General features: G+C 47.3%; 1 protein-coding gene across 4 annotated transcripts; it reads left to right on the top strand.

The window, feature by feature from the left end:
• The first annotated feature begins 1,277 nt into the window (after nt 1–1,277).
• LY9 (lymphocyte antigen 9) lies at nt 1,278–23,699 on the top strand. Of its 4 annotated transcripts, XM_032317363.1 has the most exons (10): nt 1,278–1,497; nt 5,390–5,719; nt 11,024–11,299; nt 11,802–12,131; nt 13,341–13,610; nt 15,036–15,134; nt 16,066–16,119; nt 19,385–19,665; nt 20,040–20,111; nt 23,189–23,699. In XM_032317363.1, the coding sequence occupies exons 1-10, from the start codon at nt 1,377–1,379 to the stop codon at nt 23,255–23,257; spliced, it is 1,902 nt and encodes a 633-aa protein (XP_032173254.1). In that variant the 5' UTR covers nt 1,278–1,376; the 3' UTR covers nt 23,258–23,699. The 4 variants fall into 4 exon arrangements, with proteins under 4 accessions (XP_032173254.1, XP_032173256.1, XP_032173255.1 ...); XM_032317365.1 differs by lacking the exon at nt 5,390–5,719; XM_032317364.1 differs by lacking the exon at nt 15,036–15,134.

Here is a 23,699-nt window from a genome sequence, read left to right as displayed (position 1 = left end):
AAATTCTTATTTTTAAAAATGTCAGAATAAGCCACTTAGCCTCTCTGTACCGAGGCTTCCTCATCTACAAAACGGGGGTGATAAAAATACCGATCTCCTCAAGCTGTCATGTGGACTAATTGAGTCCGTGCGTGTCCACTGTCAGGAGGTCCAGCACCTGACACGCACTCACTGAATGTCACCTGAAACCCCCCACTCCGCTTTCCTGCACTTTTCCTTCCAAGTCCTCTCCTGCTACAACCTCAGCAAACACACAATCTGAATCTCAAGACACCAACTAGTCACCGTTTAACCAGACACTGTACATCCCCCATTTAAAAAGTCAGTTTCCCGGGGCACCTGGGTGGCTCAGTCAGTTCGCGTGTGACACTTGATCTCAGCTCAGGTCTTGATCTCAGGGTTGTGAGTTCGAGCCCCGCACTGAGCTCTACACTGGGTGTGGAGCCTACTTTAAAAAAAAAAAAAGGAAAGGAAAGGAAAGAAAAGAAAAGAAAAGTTTGTTTCCCACACCCGGATAAAGGGAATGATGCCATGCCCCGGCCTGCCGACTGCACATCCCGGCCTGGCGACTGCACAGCTGCCCCTAGAAGCAACCATCCTCAAGGCAGCTTTGACGGCCCTTCCTTCCTACCAGTGAAAATCCTCTCGGTTGTACGGGATGAGAAGGCAAATGCAAACTAGCTTTGCAAAGCAAAACAGTGAGTTCATTGGGCCATGCTGTTTGTTATCCATTGCTGCGTAACAAATTACAGAACTTTGCAGCTTAGAATAAGATTTATTACCTCACGGTCTCTCGGGATCAGCCAACCAGGCACAGCCTAGCTGGTGCCTCTGGGTCCTGGTGTCTCACCAAGCACCAGTCAAGGCATGGGCGGGGTTGCCGACCTCCCTGGGCAAGCATGGCCTCTGAAGTCCTCATGAACTGTTGGCAGAGACGTGCGCGCCTTGCTGGGTCTGGGCTGGCGCTCTCCCTGGCTCCTCGCCTTGAGGCCTCCGGCTCACAACACAATACCTGGCTCCGGGCAAAGGGACCTGGGGGTGGGAGAGAGGGAGAGAGACACGGAGATGGAAGACACAACCTTTTGGCACCTAAACTCAGAAGTGACAGCTTATCACCACGGCCACGTTCTCCTGGGTAGCAGCAAGCCAGGACACCAGCCCCACACGGAGAAGAGGCCGATACGGGGGCACCTGGCTGGCTGAGTCGGTAGAGCGCGCTCCTCTCGATCTTGGGGTGGCTGCGCGGCCCGCGCGAGCGGGAGGAGCCTGTGGTGCCCGTTACAGACAGCGCTCGCCCAACCAGACACACGCGTGCACAGGAGTCTGTGTTACGCAAGTGCTTCCTCTTTCAGCCGGAGATCCACAAACAAATCATCATGGCAGGCCCCAAGCGACACCCGGATGACTCAGCTCTACAGTCCTTCAGTAAACCACAGAAGACCAAGACGCACATGTTCTTTTCCTTTCTCTGGACCCATCTCCTCTTCCTGCCAGTGGGTAAGTCCCCGTTATGGCCACTGCCCCTCACTGGCGGTGTCCCTCCGGGGCTGGTCACATTGTTCGCCGGAGTTCTTGTTGGTAAAATCTGGAAACTCCTCTCCTTGTGATAGTTCGTCTGTGGGATCCACGTTATTCTTATGTACGTGTGCGTGCGCGCAGGCATGTGAGCATGTACGTGTGTGAATGTGTACGCGTGTTAGCGTGTACGTGTGTGAGCATGTGCGTGTGTGAGCGTGTACATGTGAGCATGTGCGTGTGTGAGCATGTGCGTGTGTGAGCGTGTACATGTGAGCATGTGCGTGTGTGAGCATGTGCATGTGTGAGCGTGTACGTATGTGGGCGTAGGGGGGCGTGTGAGTGTGTCAGCCTGTGCATAGTCACTCACCATGAGTAGGTGACGTTCTGGCCCCTGTCTCAAATAACTCTCAAATAACTATGTTCCTCTCACTCTGACATTTTCCCGCTAAGGAATGCTGAGTGATGAGTTTGTTCCCTGAACAATGTGGATAAAATCCACAGAGAGATACATGAAAATTCTGGTGACAAGCCACCCCCTTTTCTGGGGACATATTGAACTGCTGGAACTTCTTTCTACATCTGCCATGTTCGTCAGATATCCCAAACCGGGGGCTTCCCTTGCGGTCTGGAGATGACCTGGGGGACCTGGGCTGGGTGGTTTCTCTCCGAATGTCCTTTTCTCCCCACATCCTACCTCCCCATCAAGGCCCAAGTCCTGCTATTTTCTGGAAACACCTCTCAGCAGCATGGCCAGCGGGCAGAGCTGACTCAGTACCCCAGGGAGGGTCTCAGCCCCCTGGGGCAGTGACCTCTACTGTCCCTCTGGGAATGCTATTTCCTCAGGACCGTGGAGGGTAGCACAGTTAGCCTAGGCATCTGAGCGCAGGGGGGTGGAGGGGTGGCAGTGAGGGGAACTCCAGAAAACCTCCTAGATGCATGCTCGGGGGCAGGGCCGAGCCCCTGGGGCTGGGTTCCGATCTAATCTCTTTCCACTTTGCATCTCATCTTTGCTTGCCATAAAAACATGACAAGCATCATGGTTCCTTGTAGCCACACCCAACTCTTGGGGTGCTACCTGGCTGTGTTGGATAAACCAGAAGTTCACCATCTAATGTCACTCAAGCCTCAGATGACCAACAGGTAAATTTCAAGGTAAAGAGGCATCTCCCTCTATCTAGCTCCCCGGATTGGGGATGACCTCCAACTTCACTGTCTTGGTCTAGCAGGGAGTTTCTCTGATGCTTTTGTGTCTCCAGGGAATGGTTTCAGGAACTTGGGAGGCAGGAGGGTGCAAAGTTCTTCCACTTCGGTATGTCAAGGAGAAAGAATGTCCTGTCCCCTTCAAGGTCCTTTTAGCTGGACTAAGAGAACCAAGTTGACATGAGACAGATTAACAGAAAAAAAATCAAATTTAATGACATATATATGAGGAGTCCACACAGACAAGGAAATTCCAAAGACCCTCAGGCAAAATGAGGTATCTACGTCATCCCAGACTAAGGAGAAGGGGGCAGGGGTCTGGGACCTCCGAGGGAAGGAGGGTAGTTCACAGGGCAGTGCAGAGAACAGAAGATGTACGGTCATTAGAGGTTTGCCCTGCCGTGCAGAACAGTCACTCAGATAAAATTCATCTCTGCTGGTAACCCTTATTCTGGGAAAGATCCCCAGTTTAGATTCTTCTGTGTAGTTCAGGGAAAGGCAAAAGTTTCTCTGGAGCCCACATGGTCTTGATTGCCTTCGGTTTGGAATAATCTTCATGCCAAAGTGGCCCACCTCAGGGCAGCCTATCCTCTGCCCCTACAAATATCAGAAACATTTGAAATTAAATCTTTGCTCCATTGTTTCCTAGCTGTGTGAGCCTCAGTTTCTTAAAAATAGAATGTGATTAGTAAGACATATCATGCAAGACTCTCTTGTACATGAAAAATGTTATCTGTAAGCAAGCACTTGGCATGTAGCTGGGAGAAGTTGATTGTTATAATAATCACTAAATGCACTATTTGGAAACTATTGAAGGTGGGGAAGCCAAATTCAGTTATCACAATCATTGAACACCCTTTTATTATTTGCCAAATAGTAGTTCAAAATAAGATGGCTGATGCCTGGGACTCCTGTCCCTGCACTGGGAGTCACGGAGCATCGTAGCATTGTTTGCTGCAGCAGTAGCAGGATTCGCACACGAACCACAGCTCTCTTCTGCTGACAGTCTGTGCGCCTTGCTTTGATGTGAGGAGACACGGGTGCGTCATATGTGCCCAGCCAAGACTCAGGCCCTTCTGGGCTCCTGGGATGGAGGGTGGTCAGAGCTCTCGGCCTCCACCTTCCGGGACATCATGTACATGGAATCTGGGCTCTGCAGCTGACCAACCTGTCATCTAAACAAGTGGCTAAAACTCCCAAAATTTTAGCTCCCTTTCTGTAAACATGAGCTAATTTTCAGGTAATTTTGAGGACTGAAAGAGGCCACTTCTACACAGTGCTAGCTGTCGTAGAAATCATGAACAGTATCTTTCAGAGGTGAAGAGCTCTCTTTCGGGTAACTTCAAACCAGCATCGCACGAACCCAGTTTCTGCTTTCTGACTGCCCCTAGAATCTTCCTGAACTGACCTAGACTAACTTGTCCAAGGTCCCTAGTCCTGCATCCTCCTAGCTACCTCCCTACAAGGTCCAAGTGCTTGGCTGATATGGGTAGAGAATCACGCCCCGGTCCCCAGCCCTGCACCAGTCTACACCAATCTAGGGCTCTCATCTGTGTACCCGCATAACTCTGTACACTCTGGGCCTTCAGAGCACACCTCAGCCTCTTCCCATCTCTCCAGGCTGTGCTTCAGATTTTCCTTTCTCTCCAACATTTTCTACTTACTTTCAAAGCAGATTCCTGGAGGAATCTGGGTCCTGAACCCATCTGATTGGATCTGGATCAAATTTGATCAGAGGACTCTCCAGAGCCTCAGAAGCTCTTGAATCTGGGAATACACACTGAGGTCCCCCAGCAGACACTCACAGGGCCGCTGCAAGGAAATGAGCCGCCTCGGACCGATGCTGGGCCTATGGAAGCCATGGTAACAATGTACATCAGGGATCTGGGTCTTTCCCGAGATGAGGAAATCAGGAGCAGAATCCTTGCTACGTAACTATTCCCAACCCCAAACCTTGTTCCTAAGGATAGACCAGATTTCCCTGGCCAAGACAAAGCCAGTCTGAGATCCCCTGGACAATGAGGAAAAGGAAGAGTGAGATAGAGATGAGAAATGGTCCTTTTGTGGCCGACGTTTTATTATGAAAATTCTTGAACACAGAGAAAACTTGAAAGAATTTTGCACTAACACTCCCATGCTTCCCACCCTGGCGCTACCATTACTTTCACGTCACGCGCCTTCCCCCACACCTGTCCATCTATCCACCCTGCTAGCCATCCATCAACCCGTCTCATTTTTTAAAATATGCTTCCTTTTTACTTGCTTTGTTCTTTACGGTTTACAGCAACCTATTTTATTCCATCTCTACCATATCCCTAAAGGAAGATAGCATAGGTGTGAACATTTCTGTCTTATAGATGAGTAACTGATTCTCAGAGCAATTCAAAAACTCACCCCAAGTCACCAGCCTAATTTCCACATTGGGACAGAAAACTAGAAAGTCTGTTTAACTGATTTTGTAGATGCGTTTATAAGACGGAGTGTTTTTTAAGTGAGGGAATGAAGGAATGATTCTGCTGGGCAATGAGCCTAGAGGAAGGAGGGCAGGAATTTCATTTCATTTCTCAACATCTGTCATTTGTTCCCAGTATGTTTTTATAGAATGAATGAATGAAGGCTGACTTGAGGAGTCCAGCTACTTCTTCTCCAAATCCCTCTTCTGTCTCTGCAGGGCTGGGAGCCTCTGAAAAGGACTCAACCCCAGCAGTGGTGCCCGGGATTCTAGGGGGGTTGGTGATTTTCCCCCTGAACATTTCAGTAGACACAGCGTTTGAGAATGTCGCCTGGAGTGGTCCCCAAGGCACTCTTGCTTTCGTAACTGCAGAAAAACAGATTTTCATCACAGCCAAAAGCTACCAGGACCGACTAAACATCAGCTCGGACAGTTACTCCTTGCGCCTCAGCAGCCTGACTTTGGAAGATGCTGGACCCTACAAAGCCCAGATAAACCGAAAGACTTCTGCAGTCACCACGGACAAGACATTTATACTGTACGTCTATGGTGAGTTCCAGAGAGTTTCCATGGGTTTTAGTATTTTGTTTGTTTGTTTATTTATTTAAGATTTTATGTGTTTATTTTGAGAAGGAGGTGGGCAGAGGGAGAGAGAGACTCTGAGCGGACTCCACGCTGGGCTCACTTTTATGAACCCAGATCATGACCTGAGCTGGACTCAGCCAGATGTTCAACCGGCTAAGCCATCTAGGCACCCCGAACTTTTTTTTTTTTAAAGATTTATTTGTTTATTTGTTTGTTTGTTTGAGAAAGAGAGAGAGAGAGAGGCAGAGAGAAAGCACACATTGGAGGAGGGGCAGAGGGAGAGGAACAAGCAGGTTCCCCGCTGAGCACAGAGCTGGACGTGGGCTCAGTCCCAGGACCCTGAGATCATGACCTGAGGCTAAGGCAGTAGCTTAACCCACTGAGCCACCCAGGTGCCCCTAATCTTTTATTTTTAAAAGCAGATTTTTTTTCTTCCTAGGTATTTATCTCTCTAGGACAAATAGGGCCACCATGTTGGTCCTTTTCATGCAGTTCCATAAATACAGATGTCAGAGTGAAAACACAGCCAAAATGTGTTTAAAACCATTTGTGTTCTCTTTTCTGCAACTCTTAATACCCTTCACCCGTCTGTACTAGCTAGCTGCTGGGTTTGCCATAACAATATACCACTGCCTCGGTGGCTTAAACCACGGAAGCTTATTTTCACAGTTTTGGAGAGTGGAAGCCCAAGATCAGGGTGTCAGCAGGCTGGGTTTCTTCTGAGACCTTGCTACTAGGCTTGCAGATAGCTGCCTGTTTTGATATGTCCTTGTATGGCCATCCCTCTGTGTCCTCTATGTCCTAATCTCCTCTTCTTATAAGGACACCAGTCATTTTGGATTAGGGACCGTTCTCATGACCTCATTTTAACGTAATGGCCTCTATCTCCAAATACAGTCCTATATCCAAATAAAATCATGTTCTGAGGTACTGGGAATTAGGGCTTCAAGATATGAACTCTGGGAAGACACAGTTCAGCTTAACTGTGTAGTTTGACCTTTCTATCAGGTAGTTTGACCTTTTTTATTGATTTGTTGAGTGCTCTGCATATGTCAAAGAAATGGAATACTTTGCAGGGAATAGAAACAGAAGGAGTGAGCTCCATATGTACCAACCTGCAGCAATGTCTAAGTCACATTGTTAGCCTGTTTTAATTCCAGCACCAGGAACGCACAGTGCTACGTTAGCTTCACGTGTGCCCTATGGTGAATCCGCACCTCCGTACATCACCCTGGGCCCGTTCTGAGAAGTGTGCTCTTAATCCCCTCCCTGAGTCCGCCCATGCCCTACTCGACCGCTGGCACCGTCAGTGTGTTCTCTGTCGTTAAGAATCTGTTTTTTGGTTTGTACTTTTTTCCTTTGTTCATTTTATTTCTTAAATCCCACATATGAGTGAAATCATATGGTTCTTGTCTTTCTCTGACTGACTGATTTCACTTAGCAAAATTCTCTCTAGAACCATCCATGTTGTTACAAATGACAAGACTCCATTCCTTTCATGGGGCGCCTGGGTGGCTGAATTGTCCAGCATCTGCCTTCGGCTGAGGTCATGATCCCACGGTCCTGGGATCGAGCCCCACATCGGGCTCCCTGCTCAGCCTACTTCACCCTCTCCCACTCCCCCTGCTTGTGTTCCCTCTCTTGCTGTCTCTTTCTCTGTGTCAAATAAATAAACAAAATCTTTAGAAAAATGATTTCATTCCTTCTTATGGCTGACTAATACTCATATATATATATTGTATATGTATGTATGTGTGTGCATATATATGTATACGTATATATGTGTGTATATGTATGTGTATACACATACCTATATATGTGTATATGTATACACATATATATACATATACATATATGTATATGTATATATATACACATATATATATTCTTTATATATATATATTATTTATCCTTTCATCTATCTATAGACACTTGGGCTGCTTCTGTAATTTGGCTATTGCAAATAATGCTGTTATGAACACAAGGGTGCATATATCTTTTCAAATTAGTGTTTTCATATTCTTTGTGCAAATACCCAGTACTGGAATTTTCTGTTTCTTTATGATTTAGTTTGGGGAGGGTATATGTTTCTAGGAATTTGTCCATTTCCTCTAGATCCTCCAATTTGTGGGCATATAATTTTTCATAATATTCTTTATAATCCTTTGTATTTCTGTGGTGTGAGGTATTGTTTCTCCTCTTTCATTTCTGATTTTGTTTATTTGAGTCTCTCTCTCTCTCTCTCTCTCCTCCTCCTTTCTCCCATAGACTCGCTAAAGGTTTATCAATATTGTTGACATTTTCTTTCTTTAAAAAAATATTTATTTATTTATTTATTGGAGAGAGAAAGAGACAGCGCAAACACGGGGAACAGCAGAAGGATAGGGAGAAGCAGGCCTCCTGCTGAGCAGGGAGCCTGATGAGGGCCTCAATCCCAAGACCCTGGGCCCAAGGCAGACCCTTAACTGGCTAAACATTGGATCAGACGAATCTAACAGATATATTCAGAACATTTTATCCTAAAACAGCAGAATACACATTCATTTCAAGTGCACGTGGAACATTCTTCAGAGTAGGTCACATACTAGGACACTAAACAAGTCTCAACAAGTTCAAAAAGATCAAAGTCATACCATGCATCTTTTCTGACAACAACACTATGACACTAGAAATCAATCACAAGAAAATATTTGCAAAGAACACAGATACGTGGAGGTTACATAACATGCTACTAAACAATGAATGGGTCAACCAAGAAGTCAAAGAGGAAATCAAATGTACATGGAGACAAAGGAAAATGGAATAGTCCAAAATCTTTGGGATGCAGCCAAAGCTGTTCTAAGAAGGAAGTTTATAGCAATATAGGCCTACCTCAAGAAGCAAGAAAACTCAAAGAAAGAACCTAACTTCACACCTAAAGGAGCTAGAAAAAGAAGAACAAACAAAACACAAAACCAGTAGAAGGAAGGAATCATCGATATTAGAGCAGAAATAAAGAGAAGCTTAAAAACCAACAGAAGATCAATGGAACCAGGATCTGGTTCTTTGAAAAGATCAGTGGGGGGCCTGGGTGGCTCAGTGGGTTAAGAGCTATTTGTGCTCGTGTTGTTAGTGGCCAGTCTCGGGCTGCCTGGGCTTGAGCGGAGTCAGAGCAGACATTTGCCAGAAATGCAATAGCACTGAATTACAGGGTGATTTCCTTGTTTTGTTCCCTGAGACTCTTTATTTGGTGGGCAGGGCCTGCCCTCAGACCAGATGTTGGCCCCAAACCCATTGCTGTGGCCATATTGGAGTGTGTGTTTGTGTGTGTGTGTGTGTGTGTGTGTGTGTGGTCATCTCATCTTCCCTTCCCCCTGGGACGGGAAGTGCCTGGGACTTTGGAGTGCTGGCCCCTGCTGGCACTGCTTGCACACTGTCAGGTTTGAGGCACTACTTTGGATGGGCTCTGGCCGGGAGCACACTGGAGAGGTCAGGACCACAGGAGAACTCGGGGGCAAGCTGGGCAGCGTATCAAGCTTTGCTTCTCCCCCTCCAAGCAGGCTGCAGGAGGGGACCTGTAGCAAAGGGGACCCAGGCAAGCTGGGTTGCAGGAAGCAAATCTGCAGAAGCGGGGGCTGGGTGGAGGGCAAGGTGTCTGGTGTTAGCAAGGTGTGTGCAAGTCTGCGGTGGGAGCAGGTCTGCAAAGGAGGCATGACAGGGAGGGGTATGTCTACAGGAGAATGCAGGGGTCAGGTGAGCTGTTAGCAAGTTAGGTATTGCATGTTGGCACTGTACTGGTTCCCACAGGTGTCCATGTGTCTATCGAGGTGGGGTGGGGACAGGGGAAGGAAATGATGTCCTCTAGCTCCTTTGTTCCTGGAGAAGTCTGCGCGTGATCTCTGCCCCTCCAGAACATGTTCTGAGATTAGTAAACAAGTCTCCTTCCTACATATTCCAGGTGATTTTCAAACTGCTGCTACTGTCCTGGGGGGCAGGGGGAGTGCTGTTTGTTGTGCTGCCTCTTTATAGACAGGGATGCAGTTTCCTTTCCCCCTCCCAGAGCCCAGCCAGCCCATTTTTAAAGTTCCAATGTGTAAGCCCCTGCTGATTGTAAGAACTCACGAAATCAGGCCCCTCTGGTTTTCCAAACCAAATGTTATGAGGATTCCTCTTCCTTGTGTGAGAGTGTTTCTGTCCGTCCTCTGCACCCACACTATCCCTCCATCCTGTGGACGGTCCTGTGGGTCCATAAGTTCCCAACTGCGCCTCTGCCTTTCTTACCCTCTTTGCGGTGACCTCTTCTATACATTTAGCTGTGGAGCCTTAGTTCTGCCGGTCTTCAGGGCATTTTCTGGGTTATTCACATGGATGCGGGTGTTATCCAGTTGTATCCATGGGACAAGTGAGCTTAGGGTCCTTCTACTCTGCTGTCTTCCCCAGAAAGCCAACATATAATTAAATTTTTAAAGGCTTTAGGACAGTGTGTGTGTGTATAATAGTAATATACAGTATATATAATAGTAATATATAGTATACATATACTTATATAGTATACTATCATGTGTGTGTCTATATCTAGAATATTTCTGGAAAAATCAACAGGAAGTTCATAGCATAATTCTTGGGGAGAGGAAACAAGTATCTGGGAACAAGAAAGCTTGCTTTTTAAACTATGTACGCTTTTTTGTATCCTTTCAATTTTATGTATTATCAATTCCCCCAAAAAAGCACACTTAAACACACACACACACACACACACACACACACACACACACACTGTGGACAGAGGAAATGGAACAAAAGGGAAAGAAAGGACCGGAAAGAAGGTCTGAAAGCACAATGGTCATAAATTCCAACCAAAAGACAAAAGCAACTCCAAATTCTAGAGGCAGAACTCCCTGCTGCACAGAGTTTGGGGCTGATTCATTTGTGCATTTATTCACCAAACACGCAAGAGAGACTTTCACGGACGGGCCAGTCAGGTGTTAGTATTTGGGCACAGGCATTGGCCCTGTCCTGAAGGAGTTCATGTAGTGTTGGGGAGAGAGAGGAGTAATCAGACTGGCATCTCGCTGAGTCATGGAGGTAACACTCTTTGGGGATTTACGGGAGTGTGGAAGAGGGGCACTCAGTCCAGGCTGCGGGGGAAACTAAGAGAAAACTTCCCCTGGGACAGGTATTCTGGCTCTTCCTTCTGTCCCTGGGTCTTCTATCATCACCAGCCTCTTCTCCCAGCTGTGTCCTGCTGCTGAAGGGATCTGAGTGATCACCTTGTTGTTGTCCCTACAGAGCAGGTGCCGGAGCCTCAAGTCATCGTGAAGTCTGTGAACATGTCCGACAGTGGCTCCTGCAACATTACCTTGATTTGCTCTGTGGAGAGGGCGTGGACAAGTGTTCTGTACAGCTGGACCCTGCAGGACACGCAGGCTTCGGAATCGCAGGAGGGCTCCACTGTCATCATCCGCCGGACGCTGTGTGACCCAGACCTGCAATACACCTGCACAGCCAGGAACCCGGTCAGCCAGAGCACCTCCAGCCCCGGCCGCGCCCGGCAGTTCTGTATAGGTACAGGCTCCACCTGGGCCCTCCAGGGGATTTCAGAGATGGTCTGGGCAGTCACGGAGTCTAAACCGCCAGGGTTCTGGCAGGACACGGGTCGAGTGAGGACGAAGACAGGCTTGAAGACTCTTGTTCTCCGCCCTCCGGGGTCTGAGAGAGACTGGCAGGGCACTTGGGAGCTCCCAGGGAACTCTGAAACCTTAAAGATAAAGCAAGGCAAGGGAAGGGGAGATGGATGAAGAGATCTAATTTGCTCTTTCTTCAGCTGGAGGTATCCCCCGCGGTCTCCTCAGAAGGGCAGGGAGGGCGAGGGAGGCCTGAGTGTGCAAAAGGCAGAGCCAGGTGCATATCTGTCCATGACAAGTGTCCAGCAGGGATGCCTTGTCAGAGGAAGGGAAAGGGGGTGTGGGCAGGAGAGCTTCTGGGGCTTCAATCTCCTTCAGGCAGGCTGAGGGTTTAGGGAAGAGACCCAATGACTGAAGCCCCAATGTCTCATCTCTGACTGCAGCTCCAGGACCCTCCGGAGGAGAGTCGATAGGGGAGACAGTAGTGGGGATCCTGGGGGAGTCAGTCACCCTGCCCCTAACACTCTCGGCCAGTCACGCCGGAGAGAACGTCATCTGGATGTTCAACACGTCTATTATCAGCAAAGAGCGGAAAGCAGCAGCAACAGCTGATCCACTCATGAAGTTCAAGGATGCCAATATGAACTCCAGCCAAGACTACTCCCTGATGATTGGCCGGCTAAAGAGGGAGAATGCTGGCCACTACCATGCCTACGTGTGCTCCCAGGCCTCCAGAGTCATCAGCACAAAACACGTCACGCTGCATGTCTATGGTGAGTTTCTGAGCAGAGTACTCATCATTACATTCCTCCCCTGGGATGTTTCTCCCTCCTCTTTGCTCCTTTCCCTACCTCCCCAAATACCTCAGATCACTAGCACAGCTTTTGAGTCCAGACAAGTCAACTCACCGGAGGGAAAATTCCCAGCCAGCAGCTGGGCAGGAGCTACTTGCCGAGTCCCCCTTCTGCTAAGCTCGAGGTTGGCCTCCGCCACCCAACCTGCAGTGCTTGTCCCTGTCCTCCTGCATTGCTTGTCAGGTGGATCTCAGAGCTCTTCCACCCGCATTTTTATAGAAGAGTATCCTTGTAGATAAGGGCACAGCAGGCTGGAGAGGACAAAGAGAAGACTGAGGAGAAAGGCTTTAGTATCCAAAGACCCTCTGACCTCCAAGAGGGATGGCTGCTTGGCTCTCCCGAGTGTGAGGGACAGAACTTGCAGTCTTTCTCCTCAGGCTTGGGCCTTGCAGGAGCTTGGCTTGACAGCTGGGTTTACATTTGCCACCTGCTTCAGCTGTACCACCCAGACGCGGTCATCACATCCCCTGCCTGGGTTTGATGGTGTCTACTTATCTGTGGAGACTCACGGAGCATGGTCCTGTTAGAATATGCTGGAAGTCAGCTAGTCCGCATCTATGGCATGCCATGACTCAACTATTAAAAAAAGAGAAAGAAGATTAAGTGAAAATAATAATAAATTAGGAATCACTAGTGCCAGTGTTATATTTCTTTTAAAATCGCTAACACTTATTGAGCACTAACTCTATGTCAGAGCGGCACTCAGCTCTTCACCCTTTATCTCCTGAGTAAAGATCGTCAATGATGGAACCTCAACAGGTAAGCCTTCAAGTCCTCAGAGTGCATGAGATGTTGTACCTACCTGTGTTGACGGGTTTGCTGGTTCTTCACAGGGTACGCTATGGAGTGATGTGATGTCTTTCTTTTTCCAGTTTTTATTTTGACTCCTTTGTTTAACATCTGAGCATCAAAGGCCCATAGTGGTGAAGGGGTATGTCTGAGATTCCATGGCTGCCAAGAGAAAGGCCAGGTGCATTCCAAAATTCCTGTGACTCCTGGAGGCACTTTCTCAGCCCTAAGGTGGTGCCAACACCCAACTTCAGGAGTGTGTTCTGAATGAGTGAGGACATGGTGACTGCCCAGCAGCAGGCCTGACTCCACATTAGGTCTGTCTTTCTCCTCACACAGGGAGATTGAAGAAGCCAAAAATTACCTGGCATCCTGGGCTTGCTAAGGATGGTATCTGCAGGGTCAACCTGACATGCTCAGTGGAGGACAATGGATACAACGTGACATACAGATGGGCCCCCCTACAAAAAGGAACCTTCGAGTCCCAAGTGGGACCTCACCTCAATGTCTCTTGGACACGTGGTGCAAATCACCCCAACATCACATGCATCGCCAGCAACCCTGTCAGCAGCAGCTCCCAGCAGTTTCTTCCTGGCGACATCTGTCCAGGTTACCGTTTATCTCTGCTCAGCCAGACTTCAGGGACTGGGACGTTGGTATCCAAGTGTTCGCAGTCTGAGTGGTTCTTTATGAAATGCAGTGAGAGAGTGTGGACGAGAGTGGGCAAGAGCAGGACATTCCAGCAGAAATATAACGGGAGTCCCTCATGTCATTCACACTTTCTAATAGCCACATTAGATAAAGTCAAAAGAAGCAAGTAAAACTAACCTTAATAATATGTTTTATTTAACCCACTAAATCCAAAATATCACCGTTTTGGATTATATTCAATACAATTACCGTTGAGATAACTTACATTTCTTGTTGTACTAAGCTTCTGAAATCCAGTATGGATTTTGCACTAACAGCACATCTCCGTTCAGATGACAAATTTCCATGGGAAGCATTCCGTCTGTATTCAGATTTCATAAAAGTGACAGCTGAAAAAAATAGCTTTACATATCCAAGTTGTTCCAAACCTACTTACCATTTTTCAATAAGAAATTAAATCGCCATGTTTCTATTTCCATTTCAATTTTTTAGAAATTAAATAAAGTAAACAATTTAGTTCTTCAGTCATACTGGCCACATTGCAAGGGCTTAGAGCCTGGGTTGTGGCTACCATACATGGACAGCACAGTGTCAGAAGTTAGTGGAGATGAGTTGATTGAAATGGATTGGTGAAGGAAGGCAGACCACGAGGGAACACAGACTCTGAGTGGAAGCTAGAAAGGAAGCCCTAGGGTCTCTCCCTAGATGCCAGGCACTATTCTAGGACCATGCGCATTTTAACACAATTAGCTTCACAATAATCCTACACAGCAAATACCCTTACTATCCTCCGTTACATGAAGACACTGAGACTCAGAAAGGATTGGGGACTTGCTCAATGTCACAAAACAAAATCACGAGTGGAACCCTGAGTTCTGTGCTCTGTTCTGTTCTAGAAGGAAGTAGAAAAAGAAAGGTTTACCTGGGAGGTGATAACGCTAGGTCAGGCTGGCAGATGGATTTAGAGCCCTACGAAGTGGAAATCTTGACTCCGTCTCGAGCCTAGAACTGCCCTTACACCATTTACAGAGAGGAGCAGTGTAGTGTGATGGATAAGCATGTCTTAGGTAGAACCAGGCAGCCTACATTCAAATCCTGTCTAAGTATTTAAAACTCTGTGACACTGGGCAAGGCATGTATCTCTCTACCTAGGGACAGTGTCTACCTTAAGCACTGCTATAATTTCTAGCCCAGAACAACGCCTACTCAATAAATAGTTGTAGAATGAATGAATGAAAAGGAATATTTCCTGCGATAGCATGAGATTTTAAGAGGCCATTTTGCTTTTTTTTTTTTTTTAAGATGGCCATTATGCTTTGTCCATTGCTTGTTCCAATCTTCTTGTCATTATTTGTATTAATGTCATTCATTTCCTCTTCAAAGGGCCTGAGAGGAACACAGAGCTTTACAATGGACTCTTGATAGCCAGCATCCTGTTCTTTGGGATCTTCATCTGGTACATTTGGAAGCGAAAAATACCATGTGGGTTTCTGAGATCACTGCACGTGCCAGCACCAGACCACATCCCTGGGACCTTCGGAGGCTTGTCTGCCCTCTCCTGGTCCCCTCTTACCCCTACTCTCCCCAAACTTCATTTCTTCTCCTCCTGATGTGGGAGAGGGCTGTTCGTTGGGACTCTAAATTTAGTTACAAATCGCTGAAGCCCAACTCAAACTACCTTTGGGGGGGGGGGGGTGAAGGAGGTGTGATTCATTATTTTGGGACTCACATAATCAATCTTTGGGGAAGAAAGGGAAGGAGCTGGCCTTAGGGACAAATGTTACCAGAGACTTAAAAATCAGGGCCCTCCATCTCTCACCCTTACTTTACTCTTTGAGCTGAGGGGCAGGGAAGGGGGTGGGCTGTGCCACAACACAGCAGTTGGTAGCTCCAGGCTCATATCTACTAAGAGATAGGCCACCAGGAAGAGAAAAAAGATGTTTCCCGCCAACTCCGACTTGAAAGATCTCTGGTTGATGCAGCCTTGGCTCATGTGACCATTGATTGGACCAACCACTGTGGCCAGCGGGATTAGCTATTATGATTGGCAGCTCCCTTGGAATTTCATATTGTAGGGGAAATGGAACAGTTCCCGAAAGAGCATATTGCGTAGAACACATAAGATCCCTGCAGCAGTTCCTACAAGACGCAAACGAACCTGAGAAGTGGCCACCACAGAGGGGACAGAGGGATGGCAGGAGGCTCCAGGGCCCTCTCTTCATTTGAAAATGACCTTGGGACTCTGGTCACCCTGTCCTGTGGGTTCCTACTCATGTCAGGGTTCACCCCCTCCCTAGAGCGTTTTTCTTGTGTTTGTCTCTGGAAATCTCTCCCCGTCTCCTTTGTCACTTAGAATCACACGTCTCTCTCCAAACAGACCTATTGCTAAGTCTTCTCTACCTTGGTTTGTCAGGTTCAGACCCAGCCTCCAGCTCCAGCTCCACTGAAACCCCAGCAGACGCACCAGGTAATATCACCAATGACACGGGCTGTGGGGTCCCTGGGCCAGATGGAAGCTCCAAAGCCTGACAATTTATTCAGTGTGATCTGTCGATCTGCAACACGGGGCATCACCCAGGAGCTTGTTAGAAATTCCAGTTTGGGGCACCACCCCAGATACCGAACTCTAGTCTGCATCTCAAGGTGAATCATACGCTTGTTAAAGTTTGAGAAGTTATGTGGCTTGGAGAAGGAAAGTTTGGGGAACAGAAATCAGAGCCAGGACGGACTCCAGAAACATGATAACCAGAGATAGGGGAGGCGGCCTGGCCTCTGGGATCTGTAGGGTTCCTCCGGCATTATCATCCTTTAAATGTGGGCTCCAATGAGGGTGGAGTTATTTTCCTCACTCCAAGAATGGAGGAACAAAGGCCGGATAGAATGGTAAAATTTGCGGCAGGAGCAAAACTAAAACGTATTTAAAATTAAAACCCATAAGATTTCATAGGACACCTATTGCCCAAGAACATCCCTGAGGCAGTGGTTTTCCAATTTTTAAAAAAGCTAAGGAATGCTTTCTTTGAACAAAATACTGTGCAACACCCCAACAACACAAAGTATGCAAAAGTGGAATTGTCCTGATGGGCGTTGGAGTGCTGAGATGAGATGCCTGCGTCTTACCACCCCCGCTTCCCATGGCTCCGTATCCTCCATTACCACCCTGAACTCTAAGCTCTGGAATTCTAAGGAATTCCCAAACTCCCCCCACTGGGACAAGCCCTGCTATTTAAAACAAACAAATAAAAACAACAAACAAGCAAACAATCAAAAACCATGTAATCTCTCATGGAAGAGATCCCCCGAAGAGATGGAACAGAAAGAGGGGTTGGGTGGGATGCCGGCAGCTCAAGGAATCCAACAGGGTGGGCCTTTGGGATGGGAAAACATTACCAAGAGAAAGGGACCAAGAAGTAGGAATGACGGTAAGGGTGGAGGTTCTCACCGGCTCCTTCCTCACAACCTGGGGGAAGACCCTGGTCTCCCCCAGCCTGTGCCATTGTGCCTTTGTGATCTGGGCACAGGAGAAGGAGTAAGGAAGTGTTGGGGACACCACTGCCATCCCTGATCTTCCTCCCTCCCCAGCACCTCCCAAGGTCTGCTTCTCTAACCTCCCTAGCATCTCTTCAAAGTCTCCTCTTCTTGGGGCACCCGGGTGGCTTAGTTGTTAGGCGTCTGCCTTCAGCCCGGGCCCTGATTCCAGGTCCTGGGATCAAGTCCCATGTTGGGCTCCTGCTCTGTGAGGAGCCTGCTTCTCTCTCTCCCACTCCCACGGCTTATGTTCCCTCTCTGGCTGTCTCGCTGACTGTCAAATAAATAAAATCTATTTTTTAAAAGGGAGGGAGGAAGGAAGGAAGGAAGGAAGGATGGAATCAAAGTGTCCTCTTCTCCAGATCTTTGGTCACTACCAAGGTTCATTGTGTCACAATTTTTCTGTTTACTGAGCAGGGATTTTTTAACTGAAAAATCGTATATTCTCATGGTATACAATTAAATCTCCTTCCCAATCCCAATCTCCTGGTCCCTCCCCCCAGAGACTTTCATCGTTAAGATGCATTTCTAAATCTTTTTGGGGTCTTTAATGCATTTATGGGCATTAAATAGGTTTGTGTATATGTGTGTGTGTGTGTAGGTGCCTTTCTTTTAGTTACACGTATGGGAGCAATCTACAGCATTTTCCTGAACCTGGCTTTTTTTTAACTTAACAGAATATCCTAGTAATACTGACATATGTAAGACTGATTCTTATTTATTCTATCCTACAGATGTACCTTAATTTATTTAACTAGTCCTCATTAACGGACATTCCCATTCCTTATTATTTCTTCCCTAAAAGTATAACAGTTTCCTAACTGGCCTTTCCTTCCCCAGGGTTTCTCTTTTCTATCCCTTCTGCTCACTACCTTGCAAAGCTCAACACTGACTGCTCTAAAGCCATCAATGGCTCCTCATGGCCTTTGTTATTCAAAAGTCAATAAAACCTAGGGGCCAAGTGTGTGTGTTCTGAGGCCAGGCGGTCCTGTGTTTGAATCTTGACTTTGCTCATAAGTGACGTTGGGCACTTCCATCTCTATGCATCGGTTTCCTTACCTTGAAAATAAGTGCGCCCAGTCCTTAGAGTTGCTGTGAGTACTGAGTGGGTCAGTGCCAACACTGTGCACTCAAGAGGTGGTAACTACTCTTATATTCTCATTCACTCTTTAGCCAGACCACCCTTTACCTACTTTTTTCCTATGCAGGTTTTGAGTATTAGTTTTGAGTATTAGTTAAGAACATCAGGGACAAGGTTTCCAGCATTCAGATCCTGACCCCACTGCTTACTCGGGCAAATATTTAAACCTTAAGGGCTACAGTTTCCTCATCTGCAAAAAATAAATGTAGTTTTTGTTTCATGGGATTTCATGCAGACTGAATACATTTAGGATGGAGTATTTAGGATGGTGTCTGATACATATGAGGCATTTGGTACATGTGAACCATTATTATTCTACACTCAGACCAAATAGTCCACTTGATGTGTCCCCAAAAGCAGCTAAACATGCACCTGGTGTACCAACGAATTGTTCAACACAGGGGCCCACTCTGATTGTCTTGCATCCATTGCACCTGTTAAATGTTTTGAACAGCTTAATCATACTGCTTCTTCAACCAACGACAGCCTGTCACTCATCAAAATCCCAGCCCTCCGTCAAGGCCCACCTCAATCCCACCAACTTCCTGAGTTCTTCTCTGCTTCCTAACCCGAGACCAAGTCCTCACCTTTTCCTGACACTTGTCACGTCCCCCTTGCCAGAGCCGGGCTTGCATTCACTGATCTCCGTATGGATCTGACCCCCTGCTGGACAGTGTCCTCCTTCAAGAGCAGGTCTAATGGCCTCTTTGTGTTTTCCCAGACCACACATTGTGGCACTCAGGGTGGCTTAGCCCGCAGAGCCAGTTCGGCTCACAGAGCGTTGCTAAGTCCCTCCCGTGTCACCCTCCATGAACATTTACCCAAGAGAAATGACTGAATCCCTGAAAGGAGGAAGGAAGGGAGAGTAGAACAGAGTCCGCTGTGGGGACACAGGACAACCTCTCTTCCTGTTCCTTAGGCCTCACTTGGAGTAGAGATCAGAGCAGGTCGGATCCTTGCACAAAACAAGAAAGAGGTAGGGGCTGTCACACTTTCTAACCAAACCACACAATGTGTTCGAAACTCACTACTGACCACACACTGCGCGATATGCTCTCCCAAGGGTGTCAGAAGCTGGACACTTTCTCTGAGACTGCCCAGCAACAGCACAGGCCCACCTCCGACAGCAGCTCTGACAGCAGTGAAACAACGGAGAAGGACCGGGAGAGTTCGGGCATACCCAAGGCTGGGAGGCACCATGAGTATGACTTGCTCACTCAGGAGGACACTGGATCTGACTCATCATCTGAGGGGCAAGCAGAGTATGATCTTGTCACTCCAGAAAGCACGGTGCCTGCACCTGAGGACAACACAGTGTATATGCAAGTAGTCGTCAACTTGCAGGTGAGCCCTTTGGATCAGTACACCTTCCCTCCTCCTCCACTTCTAGAACCATCCAATAACTGGGATGACTAGTCCCTCCAAACGGGGGCCAGAACCAGCAGCACATGGGCAGATAGCTGTGGCTCTATCCATGTTCATTCACCAAACCTTGGGGTCCCTTGGAGTGAAGGTGATTATCCTCAGCTCCCAATCTTGGGCCATTGATAAGGGAGGTGGGAGCAACCAGAGCACTTCCCCACTGCACGGAGGCAGCCACCAACCTCTGAATGAAACCTAAACCTCGTGGGGTATCCCCTCTCCTGAAGGGCTGAACGTGAAACTCTGGAAAGCTCTTATCTGGTGATTACAGATACTCTGATGTTGGTCTATTACAGGGAAATACCCCAGTTCCTGAGCAGAAGGAGAGTTCAGCCACAGTCTACAGCTGTATACAGATACCTCAGAAGGTAAGAAGTTTTCTCTGTATCCCAGGGTTCCTAAAGCAAGGAACTATTACACAGACCATTTTAACTGAAAGTCCTAGATCCCCATGGAAAGGAGCTGAAGTTCTCTCCACTACACATTCCCCTGACACACTCCAGGGTCAACAGAAATGCTTAAACAAATATTTCTGATTCACATCTGTTTGGCCAAAGGCTGAATGTTTCTAATTGATTTAATAATGTTTTGTATTGATTATTCTTAACACTGACCAGAATGAGAAGCTGTAAACACAAATGCTGCATGATCTATGTATATTTCCAAATTTACTTCCAACCCTATCTTAATCCGCCAGTATGGCAATTTCCCCAAACAACTGGAAATTAGCCAATAGTCCAATGTCAAGATTTTTTGGAAAATGTGCTATTAACTATAATACATTGGTTTTATTGTGATGTTGAAAGGTCCCTTAATGGTAGAATTTACCATTAAATAAGAAGAAGAACTAACTTTCATAACAAGTTTATAAAACATGGACAAACATATTCTCATGTGATCCCTCTACAAATGTGTTATCATCCACATTTTCTAGCAAAAGAAGCTGAGATTCGCAGAAGCTAAGTTTGCCTAAGGTCATACAGACAGTAGTTGGACTTTCAGTATTAAAAATCAGAAAGAGGGCTCCTGGGTGGCTCAGTGGGTTAGAGCCTCTGCCTTCGGCTCAGGTCATGATCCCAGGGTACTGGGATCCAGGCCCATATCAGGCTCTCTGCTCAGCTGGGAGCCTGCTTCCTCCTCTCTCTCTGCCTGCTTCTCTGCCTACTTGTGATCTCCATCTGTCGAATAAATAAATAAAATCTTAAAAAAAAAACAAATTAAAAAAAAAAAAAAAACAGAAAGAAGGGCGCCTGGGTGCCTCAGTCAATTAAGTGTCTGTATCCAGCTCAGGTCATGATCCCAGGGTCCTGGGATTGAGCCCCACGTCGGGATCCCTTCTCAGGGGGAATCTGCTCCTGCCTCTCCCTCTGCTGCTCCCTCTGCTGTGTGCGCGCTCTCCCTCTCTCTTTCTCTATGTCAAATAAATAAATAAAATCTTTTAAAAATATAAAAATACAGGGTGCCTGGGTGGCTCAGTCAGTTAAGCATCTGCCTTCGGCTCAGGTCGTGATCTCAGGGTCCTGGGACTGTGCCACACACTAGGGTCCCTGCTCAGCTGGGGAGTCTACTTCTCCCTCCCTCTCTCCTGTCTCTCTCTCAAGTAAAATATTTTTAAAACAATACATATATATATAAGTAAAAAATAAAAACCACAAAGAGCTTTAAAATAATCCTGAATAACCTTAACCAATTAACCTTGACCTGAATCCAGCTGCCTGCTCCGCTTTCACTTCCCTGAAAAGATTGGGTTCATATATACTTTTTGTTTTCAGATCTCCCCCAGAATTCCTTCCCTGTTTTTCCTCCTTGTTTTAACATGCCCAAACAAAAAATTTTTAAAGATCTATTTGCTTATTTTGCTGAAGAAGGGTGCAGAGGGAGAGAGAGACTCTTAAGCAGACTCCCTGCTGAGCACAGAGCCAGGCACATAGCCCTTTTTCACGACCCTGAGATCATGACCCGAGCCGAAATCAAGTCAGACGTTCAACGGACTAAGCCACCCAGGCACCCGCAAACAAGATTTTAAAAAAGAAAAACTCAAAGGTTTTCAGTTATGCTACTTCTCTGTGATTGATGCATCAATCAATAGATATTTATTGAACATCTTGAGTGTGTCTAGAATTAGGCTAGATACTATGGGATTTAGATACGGTGAAGGCACTATCCTTAACCTTGAAAACCTGTTATCTTATCTGGCTGTCAGTGGAAGAGGCATGGAGGAGATTCAATCACCTAGAAGGGAAATGAAAACACTCTACATACTACTTGTGAGGTGTGCCTTTCCCAAGGGTTTTCCAGACATTGAAAGTGGGAGGTATCATTGCACTGAGGTCGACAGGAAAGACTTCATGGGAAAAAACAAAAACAAAAAACTAACTTGTGTTGGACCTTAAAAGGTGGCTAGAACTCGGTCGGGAAGCGTCTGTGCGGTATGCAGCTCCGCTCAGCCATTGTCTAGTCATGTCCTGCCTTGTGGAAGGTCGCCTATGCTTAGCCAACAAGCTACTTCACCTGTGCCCTTGAGACCTCATCTGTACATTACACTGGACTCCCAAAGCTGCTTTCTACTCCAACCTGGCCCTTTGTGTTTGGGCCACTACTGGTCTATCTCAAAGTCATGGACATCAGTCCCTACTCGGAGTTTCAGAATGGCCTTGAGTCCACTGGTCTGGTGGGTCCTGCGTGGTTCACACACCACCCCAGGGACTCCCTCACTCACAACCTGAGCGGACAGGAGCGCGTTTCCTCAGCTGGGGTCTTGACAGAATTTACCCCTTGCCTTCAGAATTTTCAGGACCACGAGTCCTCACTCTGGGTCCCCTGAGGCTGTCATTGCCCACTTGGTCAGGAACTTCTCAAACCTGCCTGAGCCGTTACTTTCTGACACTGTCTCTGCACGGTATCTCGAAGGTTTATGCCATTCCCGAGCTGTTCCTGACGCCCGGCCGCCCCTCCTCTCTGCATCAGCTCATGCCTCACCTCCTTCTTGGGGCCTTCCCTGAACAAGAGTCCTCAGAACCTTGGGAACATCAAGTCTGAGAGTCTGAACCATTACCTTACGGCAGAACCTCTACCACCTGGAATGTCTTTCTCTAGATGTTTGTCTTGCTTCTCCAGCCAGGGCAGACTGAGCTCATTAGACAGTAGCTTCTTGAGAGCAAGGCCTTTTATTGCCATTTCTGCATCCCCTCAACGTGCTGCACTAAACTGCCCTCTATCTGCCTTACAGAGAGCCTTGCCCGCTTCCCAGTAGGAGGTTCTCCAGAAATGCCTGCAGTCGGCCTGATGGACTATTCCATCCCAGGGCCAGTCCATCTGACCTGACGTCTACAGCACGGACCAGTCTTAGCCTGGCTGGACCTTCCTCTCGCAGCAGCACAGGGCCGAGGAAACCAGGGCTTCCCGGGCTTTGTTAACAATATGCTCTGTGTCTTTTGGCTCACAGGGGGTGCCAACACCACAACAGAATGATCCTGAGTCTTCTGAAATCCCTACCTATGAAAATTTCACCTGAAAAGAAAAGCAGCTGCTGCTTCTCTCCCTGTAGTTGGAAAATCTCCTGGAAGGTGTAAGGCCTGCAGCTCCTATAGACAGAAGCACTTCAGAACTGCCTTTAGTGTCTCCAAGATACCTGAATTGGACGCGCCCCCTTCCCCCGACCCCTGTGAATTCCCAAATCTATGAATAGATCAGACACAGGCTCCGTCTTGGAGTCCCCGGCCTTCAAGAAGTCCTTGGTCCATCCGTCCCCTTGTGTGCTTCTACAGTTTGGAGGCACCAACTCAGGACTCTGCCACGACTGGTCCAACGTTGTTGGAAGGACCCTGGACCTTCACCCCATCTTCTAAACAGCTGCTAAAATGAATCCAATGGATATTCTCACTCATGGACACAAAGACCCCTGTAAAATCATGTCCACTGTAGCTTTTTAAATAAAAGGACAGAAACAACTTAAA

This window comes from Mustela erminea, chromosome 17 (assembly GCF_009829155.1).
Source record: "Mustela erminea isolate mMusErm1 chromosome 17, mMusErm1.Pri, whole genome shotgun sequence".
Taxonomy (NCBI): domain Eukaryota; kingdom Metazoa; phylum Chordata; class Mammalia; order Carnivora; family Mustelidae; genus Mustela; species Mustela erminea.
This window is presented reverse-complemented; position numbering and strand designations above follow the sequence as displayed.

Bases quoted from the DNA above. Each gene is read 5' to 3' on its own strand.
- LY9 (XM_032317363.1), top strand. From the start codon at position 1,377: ATGGCAGGCCCCAAGCGACACCCGGATGACTCAGCTCTACAGTCCTTC. The intron at 13,611-15,035 runs GTTACCGTTTAT...TCCTCTTCAAAG, and splicing joins TCCTGGCGACATCTGTCCAG to GGCCTGAGAGGAACACAGAG. The intron at 19,666-20,039 runs GTGAGCCCTTTG...GGTCTATTACAG, and splicing joins AAGTAGTCGTCAACTTGCAG to GGAAATACCCCAGTTCCTGA.